The sequence below is a fragment of the Equus caballus genome, chromosome 6 (assembly GCF_041296265.1).
Source record: "Equus caballus isolate H_3958 breed thoroughbred chromosome 6, TB-T2T, whole genome shotgun sequence".
In the NCBI taxonomy this organism is placed as follows: domain Eukaryota; kingdom Metazoa; phylum Chordata; class Mammalia; order Perissodactyla; family Equidae; genus Equus; species Equus caballus.
This window is the reverse complement of record NC_091689.1, coordinates 87,778,315-87,795,136: the sequence shown is the minus strand read 5'-3', so window position 1 is coordinate 87,795,136 and position 16,822 is coordinate 87,778,315. Positions and strand designations below refer to the sequence as shown.

The 16,822-nt window shown below is 53.5% G+C and overlaps 2 protein-coding genes across 4 annotated transcripts; one reads left to right on the top strand and one right to left on the bottom strand.

Moving 5' to 3' along the window:
* The first annotated feature begins 1,057 nt into the window (after positions 1 to 1,057).
* On the top strand, positions 1,058 to 8,759 carry ZBTB39 (zinc finger and BTB domain containing 39). 2 transcript variants are annotated; one of them, XM_023642180.2, is made up of 2 exons: positions 1,058 to 1,229; positions 2,714 to 8,759. In XM_023642180.2, exon 2 carries the CDS (start codon positions 2,758 to 2,760, stop codon positions 4,891 to 4,893), a length of 2,136 nt encoding a protein of 711 aa, XP_023497948.1. In that variant the 5' UTR covers positions 1,058 to 1,229; positions 2,714 to 2,757; the 3' UTR covers positions 4,894 to 8,759. The 2 variants fall into 2 exon arrangements, with proteins under 2 accessions (XP_023497948.1, NP_001243834.1); NM_001256905.1 differs by lacking the exon at positions 1,058 to 1,229 and having other exon boundaries at positions 2,715 to 5,292.
* On the bottom strand, positions 8,710 to 15,068 carry GPR182 (G protein-coupled receptor 182). 2 transcript variants are annotated; one of them, XM_070270303.1, is made up of 4 exons: positions 14,789 to 15,038; positions 12,774 to 13,100; positions 10,973 to 12,229; positions 8,710 to 10,214 (listed from the first exon to the last, which is right to left on the bottom strand). In XM_070270303.1, exon 3 carries the CDS (start codon positions 12,211 to 12,213, stop codon positions 10,993 to 10,995), a length of 1,221 nt encoding a protein of 406 aa, XP_070126404.1. In that variant the 5' UTR covers positions 12,214 to 12,229; positions 12,774 to 13,100; positions 14,789 to 15,038; the 3' UTR covers positions 8,710 to 10,214; positions 10,973 to 10,992. The 2 variants fall into 2 exon arrangements, with proteins under 2 accessions (XP_070126404.1, XP_070126403.1); XM_070270302.1 differs by lacking the exon at positions 8,710 to 10,214 and having other exon boundaries at positions 10,776 to 12,229; positions 14,789 to 15,068.
* Positions 15,069 to 16,822: the final 1,754 nt, after the last annotated feature.

Here is a 16,822-nt window from a genome sequence, read left to right as displayed (position 1 = left end):
CCAAGCCACCCACCACCTTAAATACCATCTCCAGCTAAACACAAAAGAAGATGTTGGGGGGAGGGGGGGAGGGGTGGTGATGGGAGGTTTTCAGGCAAAGCACAGTACACAACGGTAAGGTTGTAATGCAGATTTAATCTGCTGCCTTCTCCATTGATGAGAATTTCTAGAGATTTACCGTCCTTCTCTTCCTGGCGCAGAGAGGGAGACACCCTTACAAACGGAGATTTCCTTTCTAAATGCAAATGTCTCTTACAAAGGGTAACTTCTCAGTTTTCAGAGCTTCTCCTGTGTCTGCCGTTTCTTAAAATTAATGAGCCTAAAATAACCTTTATGCCGAAGAGGCAGATTTTGGCCTGGCAAATTCTGCTCCCCTTCAGGGAAGACAGGCTGCAGGCACTGGGCCTGGGTTGCCAAGGTGCAGTGGGATCCTGTGAATTCCTTTATTTGGCCACCTGGGTGGAAGGAGGGGCAGCAGTGAATTTTCAGAGGGGGTCCACCAGGGGCCGGCCCTCAAATCCTTGTTCATTCACTCAAACAGGCTGGAAGAGTGTGGACGCGCCGGGAAGACAGAGGCGCAGAACCACAGATTCCTGCCTTCAGGAAGCTCACGGCCTGGCGGCGGAGACATACGTCAATCAAACAGTCTCACAACTTTTTGCAAAACTACAGGGGCAGACATTTGGAGATGGAGCTTCTGGCACTGTGAGATGTAGGACCGGGGAAGCGACGGGAGCTTGGCGGTGGGACAGGGTTGTGCTCTTCTCCAGTGGCCCAGCGGGGCGGCGCTGGTCCTCCACCCGGCGGACGCGCGCTCCGGAAGAGCCACCGCGGGGGCGGGGGCCGGGGGTCTGGGGCCTGGGGCCGGGGCGGGGGGCGCGCGCGCACCTGCTCGGCGGGCTGGACTGGCGGGTCGCGCGGGGCGGCCGAGGCTGCGTGGCCGCGGGCCCTCCGGCCTCGCGGCGGCCCCGCCGTGGGGGGGCGCTGCCTCCTCCCGGGCGGCTGGGGGCGCTGCGGCCGAGCGGCGGGGGGCGCTGCCTCCTCCGGGACGGCGGGGGGCGCTGCGGGCCGGGCGGCCGGGGCGGCCCGGGCCGGCGCGGCGAGCGGCGCGGCGGATGGAGAGTCTGGCCGCGGCCGGCGGCGCCGCCTCCTCGTCGGGCCGGGCACGGCGGGCCGGGGCCTTTGTGTGAGGCGGCGGCGGCGATGGTGCTCGGGCCCCGCGGAGCCGGGTAAGCGCGGCCCAGCCGACGGCTGCCCTGGCCGAGGCCCGACCCCGGCCGGCCTTTCTCTCGCTCGCGCCGGGCTCCCTCCCGCCCGTTCCCCTCGGCCGGCCCATCCTCCCGGCCGGCCCCGCCGCCCATCCCTTCGGTGCCCGGTCGGCCCCGCGCCCCGCTGCGTGCCCGCCCCCGCCCCCGCCCCGAGTCGCCTGGGGCACCCCCCCTGTTTGGGGAGGGACCGAGGGCTCGGTGCCCCCCAGCTGGAGTGCCCCAGCCCGACGCAGCGCCCTTGCCCCCGGATTCGACCCTCCAGAGGGGAGACCGCGGCGCCGCGGGATTGTTGGGGTGCCTTCTCTGAAGTTCCGAGTCTGCGCGCCTCCCGCCCCCGCTCAGGCTGCCGGGTCGCCCGACCTGCTGGCCGTTGATGGGTGGCCGCCAGGACCCGGGAGATGCTGGGCTGGTACCCAGCGATGCTCAGAAGCTGCCTGGGCCCCAGCAAAAGTCGGGAGTTAGTAGAATGTGCTGAGGGTGAGAGGGGGCTGTGTTTTGCAGGGCGAGTCGTGAGACTGAATGAAAGTGCAGCTAGCTAGTCTTCCTAAGGCCTGCAGGACTGGCAAGGGGGAAAGTGGTAGAGAGCAAGCCTGCTGGAGTCTGATCTCTAATTAGATGCCTTCTTATGGTGTCAAGTAAATCTCTTAGTTCTGGTCAGCGTAAGCAGAAATCCCAAAAAGGGTGGGAGAAAGAAAGAAAGCTTATTTAAGTGATATTAAATACCACGGGTGTGTTCTGGTTTGCTTTACTTCTTTGGCTTCTCAGTGTTTTGACTTCATCCACAGCGTACAGAGAATGTGGTCCAGCAGTAGCTGCATGGCTCGGGGTAATGGAGAGAGGAGAGAATAGGTAGGGAGAGAGGGAAGGCAAGAATGAGCAAGAGGTGTATTTAGGGACCGAAAGGACACAGCAATGATAGAAAACTAAAAGATGGAGCATCCTTATCTTTTCCTCAGTAGCTAATGGAGCTTTGGTAATTGTGTTCGAGTGTGTGGTTTACGGTGTTTGGCATCGGAAGGAAGAGAATATACTCTGTGAGCTAGGAGGGCTTGTATTCGGGATCGATCAGGAATTAATCTGAGGGACGTTGGAGCCAGTTGCTCTGGCGGTGAGGTGTAGGATCGGGTCTGAGAGCATGTCTCTGGCTTGGCTCTGAGGCGCTAACTTCTGTCCAACCAGGCCGGCAACCTCTCTCACTGACTCTGAAAGACCAAGCTATCAGGTGTTTCTCACTACTTTTCTATTTTGTTATGGCAGCTCTGGCTTTGGGAGAATGCAGGGAGAGAGGTCATTGCCCCAGCCGACTGGAGCAGCTCTCCATGTCCATTCACACCCGCTCCCCGCCTGGCCCTGGAAGCACTCTGACTGGCGGTGTTTTCTCTTGCAGAGCTCCTCACTTGCAGGAATGTGTTTGGCCATCCATCTTTTCCTTTTGCTGTCCACAGGTTAACTGTGCTGGTAAGGAGGCAACCTTATAGGAGCTGCTAAGATGGGCATGAGGATCAAACTGCAAAGCACCAACCACCCCAACAACCTGCTGAAGGAGCTCAACAAGTGCCGGCTCTCAGAGACCATGTGCGATGTCACCATTGTGGTGGGAAGCCGCTCCTTCCCGGCCCACAAAGCTGTGCTGGCCTGCGCGGCTGGCTACTTCCAGAACCTCTTCCTGAATACTGGGCTTGATGCTGCCAGGACCTATGTCGTGGACTTCATTACCCCCGCCAACTTTGAGAAGATTCTGAGCTTTGTCTACACATCAGAGCTCTTCACGGACCTGATCAATGTTGGGGTCATCTACGAGGTAGCTGAGCGTCTGGGTATGGAGGACCTCCTCCGGGCCTGTCACTCCACTTTTCCTGACCTGGAGAGCACTGCTGTGGCCAAGCCCCTGACTGGCACCAGTGAGAGCCACGCTGGTACCCTGAGTTGTAGTGCAGCAGAACCCCCTCAGCCCCTTGGGGAACTCCGGGGCACTGGGGAGCACTTGGGTCCTGATAGAAACTATGTGTTACCTAGTGATGCTGGAGGGAGCTATAAAGAGGAAGAGAGAAATCTTACCAGTGACACTAATCATAGTCTGCCTCTGCCACAGCAGCCACTGCCACCAAAGACAGAAGATCATGATGCCCCTGCTTCTTTCCCGTCTGTTCCTAGTGTGGTGACGCAGCCAATCCTAGGCACTGTCAGCATGGGCATCCAGACCAGCGCGAGCTCCTGCCAGCCGTACAAAGTTCAGAGCAATGGAGACTTCAGTAAAAACAGTTTCTTCACCCCTGACAATGCAATAGACATTACCACTGGGACCAACTCTTGTCTGAGCAATAGCGACCACTCCAGAGATCCAGGCTTTGGGCAGATGGATGAGCTCCAGCTGGAGGACCTTGGGGATGATGACTTGCAGTTTGAAGACCCTACCGAGGAGATAGGCACAGCTGAGGAGGTGATTGAGCTGAGCGACGACAGTGAGGACGAGCTAACTTTTGGAGAGAATGACAACCGAGAGAATAAAGCCATGCCCTGCCAGGTGTGCAAGAAAGTTCTAGAGCCTAACATTCAACTGATCCGACAGCATGCTCGGGACCATGTGGACCTGCTGACAGGCAACTGCAAGGTCTGTGAGACCCACTTCCAGGATCGAAACTCCCGGGTGACCCATGTTCTGTCCCACATTGGTATTTTCCTCTTCTCCTGCGACATGTGTGAAACTAAGTTCTTTACCCAGTGGCAGCTCACCTTCCACCGGCGGGATGGAATATTTGAGAACAACATCATTGTCCACCCTAATGATCCCCTGCCTGGGAAGTTGGGTCTCTTTTCAGGGACAGCCTCTGTAGAGTTGAAATGTGCCGCCTGTGGGAAGGCATTGGCCAAAGATTTCCACGTAGTTCGGGGCCACATCCTTGACCATCTAAACTTGAAGGGCCAGGCCTGCAGCGTCTGTGACCAGCGCCACCTCAACCTCTGCAGCCTCATGTGGCACACGCTCTCCCATCTCGGCATTTCGGTCTTCTCCTGCTCTGTCTGTGCGAATAGCTTTGTGGACTGGCATCTCCTGGAGAAGCACATGGCTGTGCACCAAAGCCTGGAAGATGCCCTCTTCCGCTGCCACTTGTGCAGCCAGAGCTTCAAGTCAGAGGCTGCCTATCGCTACCACGTCAGTCAGCACAAATGCAACAGTGGTCTTGACGCGCGACCTGGTTTTGGGCTACAGCACCCAGCTCTCCAGAAACGGAAGCTGCCAGCAGAGGAGTACCTGGGTGAGGAGCTGGCTCTGCAGGGCCAACCTGGGAACAGCAAGTATAACTGCAAGGTCTGTGGCAAAAGGTTTGCCCACACAAGCGAGTTCAACTACCACCGACGGATCCACACGGGCGAGAAGCCCTACCAGTGTAAGGTGTGCCACAAATTCTTCCGAGGCCGCTCGACTATCAAGTGCCACCTCAAGACACACTCGGGGGCCCTCATGTACCGTTGCACGGTCTGTGGCCACTACAGCTCCACCCTGAACCTCATGAGCAAGCACGTTGGTGTGCACAAAGGCAGCCTGCCGCCCGACTTCACCATCGAGCAGACATTCATGTACATTATTCATTCCAAAGAGGCGGACAAGAACCCGGACAGCTGACTGGGTCCCAGCAGAGCCGGGGGAGCTCCCAGGCGGCAGCCAGGACATTGGCTTTCTAGTGGCCGTTGGTCCCTCCCCAGCTGAAGTTCCAATTTTGCCTTGCTACGACTTCTGTTCTGTTTTGTGTTAAAAGAAGAAAAAAGAAGAAATAGCACATGAGCTGTTACTGTTCTTGAGAAGCAACGGCCCTATCATGTTTACCTCCTTACCTGTTCTTGCCCACGAAGGGCTGTGTTTTTGATTCTTTTGGGGCTGGTTTGGGGATCTCGTCAGGCAGTTGGTGTTGACTAGATCCCTTTCCCCAGCCTCTCAAGTTTTAGTTTACTGATAGGTTTATGCTGCTAAGAACCCAACCAGTAGCCTCACTAAATAGAGGAGGTGGAGAGAGGTTTTCACTGTGGCTATTACCATCAGACCTCCCGCTGGGACACCTGCTCTGAGAGAGATCTGGGGAATGTGGTCATCTGGAAAAGACGAGTCAGCAGGGCAGCTTGCTTTGGGTTCCAGGCCCAGCCCTCAGCCCTCAGCAGGGAAGGGGCCTCGGAGATGGAGGTGCCTGCTGGTTTCACGGCTCTAATCTGCTGAGTGGACAGTAAAATCTTTTGGCAGCTAGATCCAAACTGGGGACAAAGCTTTCTGTTTAGGTCAGAAAGCTTTGGGATGAATCCTTGCTAGCTGGGAGAGGTGTCCTGCAGGGCCGCCAGGAGTGGCAGCCTGGATGGACGGGAACAGAGGCTTCTCTTTTCTCCTCAATTCCAAAGAAACACGATTGCATGGAGTGATGGCCCAGGACGTCAGCTCTTCCCTGTGGGGCAAAGAGGACAGGGAGCCACTGTGATATAGTTGTTTGTCATCTGGCCACCTCCATCGACCTTGAGTTCCCTGGTGGAGAGGTGGGGATGTCTCTGACAGCAGCAGCCTTGCCTTAATTTACATCCAGTCTCCCACCTTAGAAGTCTAGTCTAGATGAGAAAAGCCCATGAGGTGGTGAAGTGGTGGACTGTGAGCCCTTCAGGATTAAAGGGACCCCTCGAGTAACTGGTGGTGTGTAGCCAGATGTGCGTTCTGTCTGTCCCAGGCAGATGACCTGTTGTTTACTTTGTGTTAACTGGGCGGGAGCTTTGGCAGCTCACCTTTGATCTGCTGGAATTTACCCTGATCTGTCATTGCATGGCCACCAGGGGGCGCCGTTGGATGGCTGCTGGTTTGGGCGCTCCCCAGGTGGCCAGGGGATGAGTCTGCCCAGTCCAGGGGGCTGGTTGGCTCCATTCTTGGTTGGCTTTTGAGGAGGTCTTGCCCAAAGAAGGTTTGAGGGAGAAGGCCCTCGGCTCCCGCATGCTCACAAGGTGGCACCGCAGTCACTCATACTACCTCACCCTGCTCCGGCGAGCTCTGGGAGTCCTGGCCTCCGCCCTGACGCTGCCCCTGGTGGGACTCGGCAGCACCCCGGGCTGTTTCACAAGCAAGTGGTTTTAATGAACTCACAGAGCCTCTTTGGACGTTATATTTATTTATTTTTGTTGTTGTATGCATATTACTCAGCATCTCGTTTGGATAAGAGACTTTAGGAAAATGAGTTTCTCCCCAGCAAGTAGCCATATTCCGGTGGATAGTGCGGGCCAGAGATGAGGGAAACGGGGTAGAACTAGGGGAGACCGTGTCAAGCCTCGAAACAAGCAGATTCTTTTCTTTCTTTCCAGATTGTCTCTTGCAGAATAAACCCAGGGAACCCCTTAGGTAATGGATGTAAGTTCTGAGAAGTTGGGGCTTGTTAAATTCCTAGGCCTTTCAACTCCGTTCCATCCTGTGATTGAGTAGATTGGGGACTGGGATGAGGGGATCAAGTCACCTGAAGGACCTTTCTGCTGTTTTCCCATCCTTCCTGGACTGGGGAAGCTGTATTAAGACCCACAGGCAGGCGGAGCTGTGCCCCGGTGGGCCTGCTGCTGCTCGCCCGGCCCCAAGGTGATGATGCCTCCGAGTCAGATGGAGTGCACCGCTCCCTGGTCGGATGACATTACGTGAAGGGACTTGTACAAGTGGCCACCTTTCACCCTCTAAACGCAACTTGTGGAATGTTCCCTCGGGACATTCTTGTCAGGAAAGTAGCGCTGAGGCTTCATCCCTGACTGGCGCACGCTGACCATTAGGAATTTAAGAAGGAAAATGTGTGGAACGCTGTGGTCCACGAAGCCACCGAGGCCTGAGTGACCCCTCGCAGGCTGGGTGAGGACTGCTGTTTGAATGGCCGGGCTTGAGAGAGGCCAAACAATAGCAGAGAATGGATCAGTGTGCTGGAGAAACGCTTCTCCTTAACAGAGGGTGTCAGGGATGCTGGGTAGTCTGTATACTTAACCTGAAACTGTGAAGTTTTCCCTTTTTGCCAGTAAACCAAAAAGCAAATCCTTGAAACTCTGCCCCTGAAACACTAAACAAAAACCTGCACCCCCGATCCTCCGGAGGCCAGGGGGCTGGAGAGGGTAGCCGGGCTGGCTGCAGTCAGACAGTCGCAGGGTCAGCAGCTCATGTGGCTCACTGACCAAACCCTGTTCCTCCGCGTGTCCCTCACGTTCAGGCCTGACCCTCCCTCTGTGTGGAGTCGGGTTGGCTGCCTCTGCCCCCAGCTCACCCTTTTCCGAACTTTTACTTGAAACGCTAGACAGGTGAAGGGCACCCTAGGATACCTGGTGGAAGGCATTCATTTTATTTTGAGTTTTTAATTTTTCAACCTTCTGTTCATTTGATCTTAATGCCACTGAGGCCCTGGAGCCCCGTTGAGCACTGTCTCCTGCTGTATTGTTCCCAGGTTCTGTTTGACCCTTAAATGTCTTCACCTTTTTCCCCTTTTATCTTGTTCTGTACTCAGGACTGGCTACACAATTTGCAGAGCCCTTTGTTTAAAAATTATTAAGAAATTTCCAGATGGTGACTATAGAGCGTTAAACCAAGCACAAGGCCATTCCCAATGTGTCTCCTGAGGGAAAAGGGTAATGCTTTCCGGCATGCTGGTGTAAACAGCGGAGGCTGCTTGTGGCCAGAGGAGGGGGTCAGTGTCCCGGCACTCCCAGCACCCTCAGCAAAGCTCTGCTGTGCCCTAGTATTTGTTCCTAAACTGTAAGACTCCGTGGAGTCTCTATAGTTCATGGCTAGTTGGGGAGAAAGGAGGTGGGGTCCAGCCAAGGTGACCCCCAAGAACCAGGAAATGGGTCAAAGTTCATTTTGACTTTCTTCTCCCCATCTGTCAGCACCCTTTGGTCTCCAGGACAAGGCTTTGGGCTTAAATACCTTCTCCCCAGTCAGGTTTTGCTACTGATGAATTTTCTTCCACTTCTAGCCTCCTGCTGTGCTCTGTTCCCCAGACTACTCAACTCATAATGAATTTACATCCCTTTGTAGGTGGGCACTGATTTTTTTGGCATGGGAGTGGGCTGTGTGGCGAAGTCTGTGCCCTTCTGGGGGTCCTCACATGTCCTTTGTCCTAATCCTGCACTGAATGAGCCAGGAAGCAGGGCACACAGTGTTCTTTTCAATGTGATCCTCATCGTAAACTTAACATCAGAATGAAAATGAACCTTTTGATTTTGACGTTTCTTTAACACCCCTGTCTACCCTCTCACCTCTACTAGCTAAAGTCTCTTATGAAACAGAGAAGAGTTATTGACGTCTAACTCCTTCCATTAAATTAAGAAGTACTGACCTCCTAATATTTAAGTGTTTACTATCTATTGCTGTAAAGTTTTGTATATTTTGTAAACTTTTTTTCCCAAATAGTAGATGTTTAAATCGTTGTACATCTGATTCTTTTATATTCCATTGTTCAGCACAAAGTGTGGTTTTTATTTAGAATAAAAAAAGGACATTTGAAATGGGAGGGAATTCTTTTCCTATTTACTGTCACATGCTCGTCCCTCGCGCTCAGAGCCTCGGGGCTGTCGCCCTTCCAGAAGCAGCATTCTCTCAGCAGATGCCAGAGTTCTATCAGCATGTTTTCCTTTCCTGGAGCTGGAATTCCCCAGGTTGACATGTTTTTAGTGGGAAATATGTCTGACCCAACCTTTCAGGGGAAACATCCCTGAGGCGATCTGTTGGCCCAAAGAGAGCAGTGGGACTCTGCTAATGTCTAGTTAGACTAGAGAGTTGGCCACAAATTGTCTTGCCAATGCCATTTAATTGACTGTGATGTGGTACGTTGGAGAGGAGAGAAGCAGACTCATGAGGTTGGCAACATGTACCCCCACAGGGGAGACAGACCTCTAGTAATGAGGGGTGGTTCGGCCCCCGTCGGTGCTCAGTGAATGCTGGCTGGGCAGCCGTGCTGCAGTTAGCGCAGACAGTTCTCTCTCCTCCCAAGGCCCTAAGGAAGCGTTCGCGCCACCAGGGCGATAACTGGTCACCAGAGTGAAATCCGTGAGGCGAGCAGGATCTTGGGGAAGTGGCCTCTGAGGTAACCTGGGATGAGCCAGAGGTATAAAATTGGACTTCCTTTAGGAAACTTCTGGAGCCTGAGTCAGAGGAGGCAGTGATATGGGCATCAGGTCTTGGCTTGGTTTTTATGTGGACACAAGGACGGAAAGTCTTTAATGCATTTTCTACCTTGTGGGTTAAGCCCTTGCTGCCACCCCCAGTTCCCACCTGCACTCTCCTGGGTGAGAGGCCCTCCGCTCTGCCACCGAGTGGCTGTGTGTAGCTTAAGCCCCTTTCAGGTTTGGGCCCAGTGGGCGGGGGGATTATGGATACAGATTTCCCTCCGTGCTCCTGACAAACGGGTGCAGACACGGTGGGAGTGCATGTTTAATGCACCTGCTGAACGGATATCCTGGTAGGTTCTAAGAGCAGAGGAGACAGGCTCCAGGTCAGTGTGTGGTTGCTCCAGGTTAGACACTGCAGCCGTCCAGAGCACGTGAGCAGGCCAGAGGCCCTCAGTGTTTATGTCCACAAGCCTTTCCCTCTCCACAGGCAGGATTAAGAGGCCAAGGACTTGGAACTGGTGGACTGGGACCAGTTCTTAGGATTTTACTTCAGTCAGAGGTCTTCATGGACACGATCCCGGTTTCCCAAACTGATAAATGACCTTTTCCAGAAGACCTACTAGTTAACAAGAGGTCTTCTTTTCCTATCTATAGGACAAGTGTTAACAGAAGTAAGTTGCCAGACAGGAAAGTTATGGAAAGATTTGGCCAGGGAGGAGGAAGTCTAAGGGTGAGAAGAGCTGACTTAGTTCTCGCAGGGGACAAAAGCTCGTGGACACCATCTGTCAGTGCCTGCTGCTGGCTGTCCCAAGGTCTGCTCCCAGAATAGGTGTCTCGATATTTTCCTCTGATCTGGAGAGAAAGGGAGGGGCAGGGTGGATTTTGGATAGCATCTCTTCTGAGAAGTCTGGAAATGTCCTAGATCCAAAGCAGGGAGGAGATGGGCTGTGGGGAGTGTTGACTCTGGGACAGCTCCTCTGCTCTGGGTGGAGGGGAGCAGGGTGGCTGAAGGGGAGAGTGTCAGGAAAGGGGAGGAAATGGAGCCATTTCCTGGATGGGGGGCGGAGAACCATCCTGCCAACCCAGCTGCAAGGTGCCTGTCTCAGGCCCCACCGCCTCCTGTCCCCACCCCGTCCATTTCTCATATCTCTGGGGTTACACTGCTGGGAACATCCTGCTGAGGCCTCCTGGTTCCTTGGCCTCTGGCTTCTGTCCCCACAGCCTGCATGGTGTGCAGGGAGATCAACAAGCACGCAGACGTGAAAGGAAAGTTTTGTGAGGTCCCATGGACCTTGCTGTCTCCGGCCAGGGCGATTTCTGAAATGAGGGCATCTACTTTCTGCTGGGCATCTCTTTAGCCTTCGCTCCCTTCCCAATCCTGCCTGCAAGGGCGGGGTTTTCACACATCCAGAGTCATGGCTGTCTCTTTTATTTATGTCACCTTTTTTCCTGCATGTCTCCCTTAGACACAAAGACCGAGACAAATAGTACACCCCCAAGGACCTGTTCTCTCTCCCTCCCTGTCCCTTCTCCCCCTCCCCACCCCAATATTTTAAGACATACTCAAAATTGACCACGAGTGCTCTGACCCTCCCCCGCACATCTCTCACCTACACCTCCAGTTTTTAATTCACTGATGGAGGCGGCTGGAATCTGCCTCAGCTGGCTGTAGAGTTCGAGGAGCAGGGATGGATGAGGTATTTGGTGCCTGGAAGTTCAGGTTAGGGTGGCCTGCTGCAGTGGGCTGCATGTCCTCCTTGGTGATGACGATGGAGTGCTGAGTGGAGGAGGAGGAAGAGGAAGCGTGTCTGCCCTCCCTGGCCTGGACCTTGGGGAGGTAATGGACCACAGCATTCAGCAACCGGCCCCGGAAGCTTGGGCTGAGAAAGTTGTAAAGGATGGGGTTGACGACACAGTGGAGCATGGAGAAGCAATCAATGATGTCATAGAAGAAGTAGAGCAGGTGGGTCAGGTAGCAGTGGAGGGAGACGTGGGTCCCATGCAGTGTGAGCAGCAGCAGGGTCACGTGGTAGGGCAGCCAGCAGATGACAAAGACAGCTACGTAGGCACACACCAGCAGGCAGTGGCGTCGGCCCTCCGGCCATCCTGCCTTCTGAAGCCGGCAGGCCATCAGCACATTGAAGACTGCGATGAGAGGGAAGGGCAGCAGGAAGCCCAGGACAGTGCTTGACAAGGCCACCGCCAGGGCCCACGTGCTGTATGTTTCAAAGGGTGCCAGGAAGAGGCACATGGGCTCAGAGCTCTCCACCAGCTGGATGTGGACCACCTCGGGTAGTGGGATGATGGCCGAGAGGACCCAGACGCCTGCACACACTGCCCGCCTCACTTTATGCTGGTGGCGCTGCCAGGAGGGAGAGGAGTTGGTGAGGGTGACGTAGCGGTCAACACTGAGGCACACCAGGAAGAAGATGCTGCTGTACATGTTGGTAAAGTAGAAGTAGTGAGTGAAGCGGCAGAAGAAGTTGCCCCAGAGCCAGGTGTAGTCCAGTGTGACCTCCAGCATCCACACGGGCAGAGACAGGACGATGCCCAGGTCTGCTACGGCCATGTTAAGGATGTAGAGGCTCAGCAGCCCCGCCTGGCCCGAGCAGCGCCAGTTGACACATATCACCAGGATGTTCTCCACCAGCCCAACCACGAAGATGGCCAGGTAGAGGACAAAGAGGACCACTCGCTTGGTGTTCTCGTCAAGCTCCATTTCGCACTCGGGCAGAGTGTGGTTGAAGAAGTGGAGCAGTTCGTTCCAATTGTGGATCTCTTCAAGGTCGCTGGTGGGCGCGGTGGTGAAGCCCTCAGAGGGGCCTGGCCCCACGCTGGGCATGACTGACATCAGGACCAGCAAACGCCTAATGGGGAGAAGAGAGGGTTGGAAGAAAAACGAGACCTCTAAAGCAGCCTTATGTCCCCAAAGCAGCGGGCCACAGGGGCCATGAGGCTTTGGGGAAAGATTCTTGGTGTGGAGAGGCAAGAAGGGAAGCTTAGCCCTCGAACTGTGGATAAATAGTAAACAACTCCCTTGTCAGCTTTGACGCAAGAGCAGAGATGCCTTGTTAAGGGGCCTCAGTGATGGGAAAGACCAGAACTGTTTGTGTCCAACCAGATTTCTTCCCAGCTGGCCAGTCCCATCCACTCCCAAGTGCCAGGTGGGCTCCAACATTCATTCCTCTCCTGGCGCTTCCCCCCTTGGCCCTTTCACACGGGCCTGCTGAGGGGCTCTTGCTCCATCTTGCCATTTGGGCTATGGATGTGGGACACTTGCACGCACACACACACACTCTCACCACCCCACCCCCACCCCGAATTCATCCCTGAGAACATCTGTGGAACAGGCAGGAAAGCCAGTTGTCTCCAAGCCCTGATTCCCTTCTTCCCTGGGAGGACGACACTAACCTGACTTTCTGTCGGGAGCACCTCCAGTCCTGGAGGGCCAGCGGGTCTGGGCTGCTGCAGAGCTGTGAGGAGTCTGGAGGGATGGTGGCCGTGGCGCCGGCCTTGCTGCGGGCTTTGGGGCCGCCCTTCTCATCCAGGAAGCAGTATCACTGGCTGAAGCTCGGTGGGAGAGGGTCAGGGTTTTTCCTGCCTTCCCCCAATCCAGTTAGAGGGGAAGTCACAGCAAAAGACCCACTGTGGCAGGAAGGAGTCAGGCTGCAAGCGTTAAAACCCAGACTCCTCACTCTAGCTGTGCGAGTTTACCTCTTTCAGCCTCACTTCTCTCCTCTGCAAAATTCAAAATGGGACAGTAATAGTATTTACTATCGGGGTGTTGTGAGAATTAAATGAGCCATCAAGGCAAAATGCTTAGCACAGGGCTGGCCTGTGGTACACGTTTTACACACGCATGTGTTTTCCACGCTCTAAATCTGCTTGGAATCCCAGTCTCCCTTGTCTGTCTTGATTCCTACTGAAGCAGAAAAGGATGGGGGTGGGAGGGCTAAAATAAATGTGAAAATCAGTCAGACTTGTAACCGCCCTGGCCCTTCCCCTGCTGGCTCACACGCACCTGCTGCCCTTCTGCCCAGCCGCTCTTTGCCATCTGAGGTGAGGAGGGAGAGGAAAGACTGGATGTGGGGTGGCGGAGGGGGCTGTGTCAGCTTCAGGGGGACTCCTGGGTGCGCAGGAGAACAGCGTCCTTCCCCTCCCACTGCATGGTACTTCTCCTTGTGAAGTGTGGCCGAGTGTGGCAGAGAGACAGAGAGACAGAGAGACACACAGAGAGTGTTACTGGGCTTCCCCGCCCCCCGCAGGCCATAGGGTGAGGCTCGAAGCCCGTGGATTTGTGTTGTTGGTGACCACCTTGTGTCAGCGGGCCTTCCTGCTTCTCAGAGCACTTTCGCTCAGTTAGCCATTTGATCCCTGAGGCACCCCTGTGGGGAGGAAGGATGGGCTTCCTTTTCCTCTGTGAGGCCCAGAGAGGTTACCTGTCTCACGCAAGCCACACTGCACAGATGGCAGAGCCACCTGCAGCTGGGTCTACATTTTGTGGGCTTTAGGGCCAAAGGTATGTTGGCTGGAGGGAATTAGGTATATAAATTTAATCAAGGTGAAATTCCCATAACAATATTAACTCTTTTAAAGGATACGATTCAGTGGTGTCTGGTCATTCATATTGTTGTGCAACCAGCCCCTCTATCTAGCTCCGAAAATTTGCATCACCCCAAAGAACCCCACACTCATTAGGTGCTCACTCCCATTCCCTTCTTCCTCCAGCCCCTGGCCACCATCATTCTGCTTTCTGTCTCCGTGGATTTGCTTATTATGGATATTTAATATAAATTGGATCATACAATGTGTGACCTTTGTGTCTGTTTTTTTCAATTAAATATTTTTGAGGTTCATCTGCTTTGTAGCATGTATCTGTGCTCTATTCCTTTTTATGGCTGAGTAATATTCCATTGCATGGATATACCACATTTTGTTTATCCATTCGACGATGGGATTTTTTTTCAAGTTTGCTAATTAATTTTTTTATTGTGGTAAAATAAACATAACATCAAATTTATCAGTTTAGCTTTTTTTTTTCAGGAAGATTGGCCCTGAGCTAACATCTGTTGCCAATCTTCCTTTTTTTTTTTTCTCTTCAATGTCCTAGTACATAGTTGTATATCTTAGTTGTAGGTCATTCTAGCTCTTCTATGTGGGATGCCACCTCAGCGTGGCTTGATGAGCGGTGTGTAGGTCCGTGCCCAGGATCTGAACTGGGCAGCCAAAGTGGAGCGTGTGAACTTACCTACTCAGCCACGCGGCCAGCCCCACATTTTAGCTAGTTTTAAGTATGCAATTCAGTAGAATTAAGTACATTCACATTGGTGTGCAACCCTCACCACCAACCATCACCGTGGGAAGGAATATTTTTAATTTTCCAGTTTTCTTAAAGCCTCCTATAGAAAAACTGTTTCTCTACTCACAGCATTTCTGACACCAAATGTGTGGGGTTTTCTCCTCCATGCCAACCAATTTTCCAACTCTCCGGACACCAACTGAGTGTCCTATCATTTAAATCCGTTCTGACACCAACCACCTGGAGTTAGTGTCAAACTCCACAGGTTGAAGGGCTCAGTCCCACAAGATTGTCCTCAATTAGGCGTCAGTCGCAAGCAGTGGGTCCCCAGGATACCCACACTTCTGTCCAACATGGCTACAAAGTTGGGGGTTCCCACAGCACCCCCTCAGTTTCAATACTTTGCTGGAACAGCTCACAAAACTCAAGGAAACATTTCCTTGTGTTTACTGTTTTATCATAAAGGATACAAATGAACAGCCAGATGAAGCGGTACATACGATGAGGTCAGGAAGGGTCCTGAGCTTCTGTCCCCATGGAGTTGGGGTGCACCACCCTCCTGGCATGTGAATGCATTTACCAACCCAGAAGCTCTCTGAACCTCATAGTTTAGGGATTTTGATGGAGGCTTCATCATGTAGGCATGGTTGGTTATTAATCTCCAGTCCCTTTCCTCTTTCTGGAGGATGTGGAGTGAAACTGAAGTTCTAAGCTTCTAATCAAGGCTTGGTCTTTCTAGTGACCAGCCCCATCCTGAAGCCATCAGGAGCCCACTGAGAGTCGCCCCATTAGAACAGGAGATGCTCCTTTCACCCAGGAGATTCTAAGGGTTTTAGGAGCTCTGCATATGATGCTCCTATCACCCCCATCACTCAGGAAATTACAAGGGTTTTAGGACTCTGTGTCAGGAACCGGAGGCAGAGACCAAGTATATATTGCCTATTATGTCACACCTCTACTCACATGTCAGACCATTCCTAGGTTAAGAAATCCGTCACGATGAGCTATGACGATGTAAAATGTGGTTAACTTTGATTTTTCACAGTTCTACTCTCTCTCTTTAGGATCTCTGTTTCTATCTTATGGATATCTTTTCTCAGTTAGCAGCCTTCTGAGAATTTTTCCTTCCTTCTCTTTTGCCATTGACCCATGCAGAAGGAGGCTCTACTAGATAAGCATCCTCCAGGAAGAGGCTGGTTCTGGTCTCTTTTCACATGGACCACACATCCTGACCCATGGCCATTTCCGTTCCTCCCAAGACTGCACTTTAGCAGCTCATGTCTCCTGGGTCTCTGAATGTTCCACCTCAGGACCTTTGCCCTCCCATGTGGAGACGTCACCCCCTGCAGCCTCACCTGCACCTGCTTCCCACTCCCCACGCCCTCACGTCACCCAATGTGTATTTGCAGCAAGAGGAAGTGATGGCAATTCCTTCTGGCAGAAGCACAGAGGGAAGCTGCTCCCTCAGGAAGAAATAAGTGAAAGCTCTGCAGTTTTCACTTGGGGGATTTTCTCTGAAGGGAGGAGGGAAGCAGCTGGAAAGAGAGAGACTGGGAGGAGGGGAAAGACGGAAGGGTAGGAGCCCAGGCTCCTTGCCAACTGAGCAGGAGGAGAGGGGCAAACAGCTTTGCTCCAAGAACAGGAGCAGCAGCAGCGAAACAATTCCTGGAAATTTACTCTTTCTCCTTCCTCCCCCTCCTCTTTTTTTTTTTTTCCTTAAAAAGACAATGTAGACAAGATGTTGTGATTAACAATCAGAAAGGAAGGAAGGCAGCAGGGAGGAGTTATTGGGAGGCACAGATAAAGGCAGGCAGCTTCCCAGGGAGAGATGGGGGCCTGGGGCTTATGCCTGGACCTGGAGAAGGGGCGGGTGGGCTGTTCTGAGAATGCCCCTGCTTGCCTGGCCTGTGCGGCTGAGGACCCTACTTTGTGTGGCAAGGGCAGGTGGATGATGGATAGGTCAAGGCTGAAGAGTTTGGCAATAATTGCACTCTCATCTCCAGCCTGAGCTTCCAGAAGGTCACTGAGTTTGGAAGCCAAGGCCAGCCACAGAAGTCACGCTGTCCTCCTGCCACGGCTTCCCCACGCCAGGGAGGCAGCCTTGTCTGCCCAGCAGCACTAGATAAGGGGCTCCTTAGGCTCCCCAAAGAAGGATGTGGCC

Coding starts and splice junctions, on each gene's coding strand:
- ZBTB39 (XM_023642180.2), top strand. CDS start 2,758: ATGGGCATGAGGATCAAACTGCAAAGCACCAACCACCCCAACAACCTG.
- GPR182 (XM_070270302.1), bottom strand. CDS start 12,213: ATGTCAGTCATGCCCAGCGTGGGGCCAGGCCCCTCTGAGGGCTTCACC.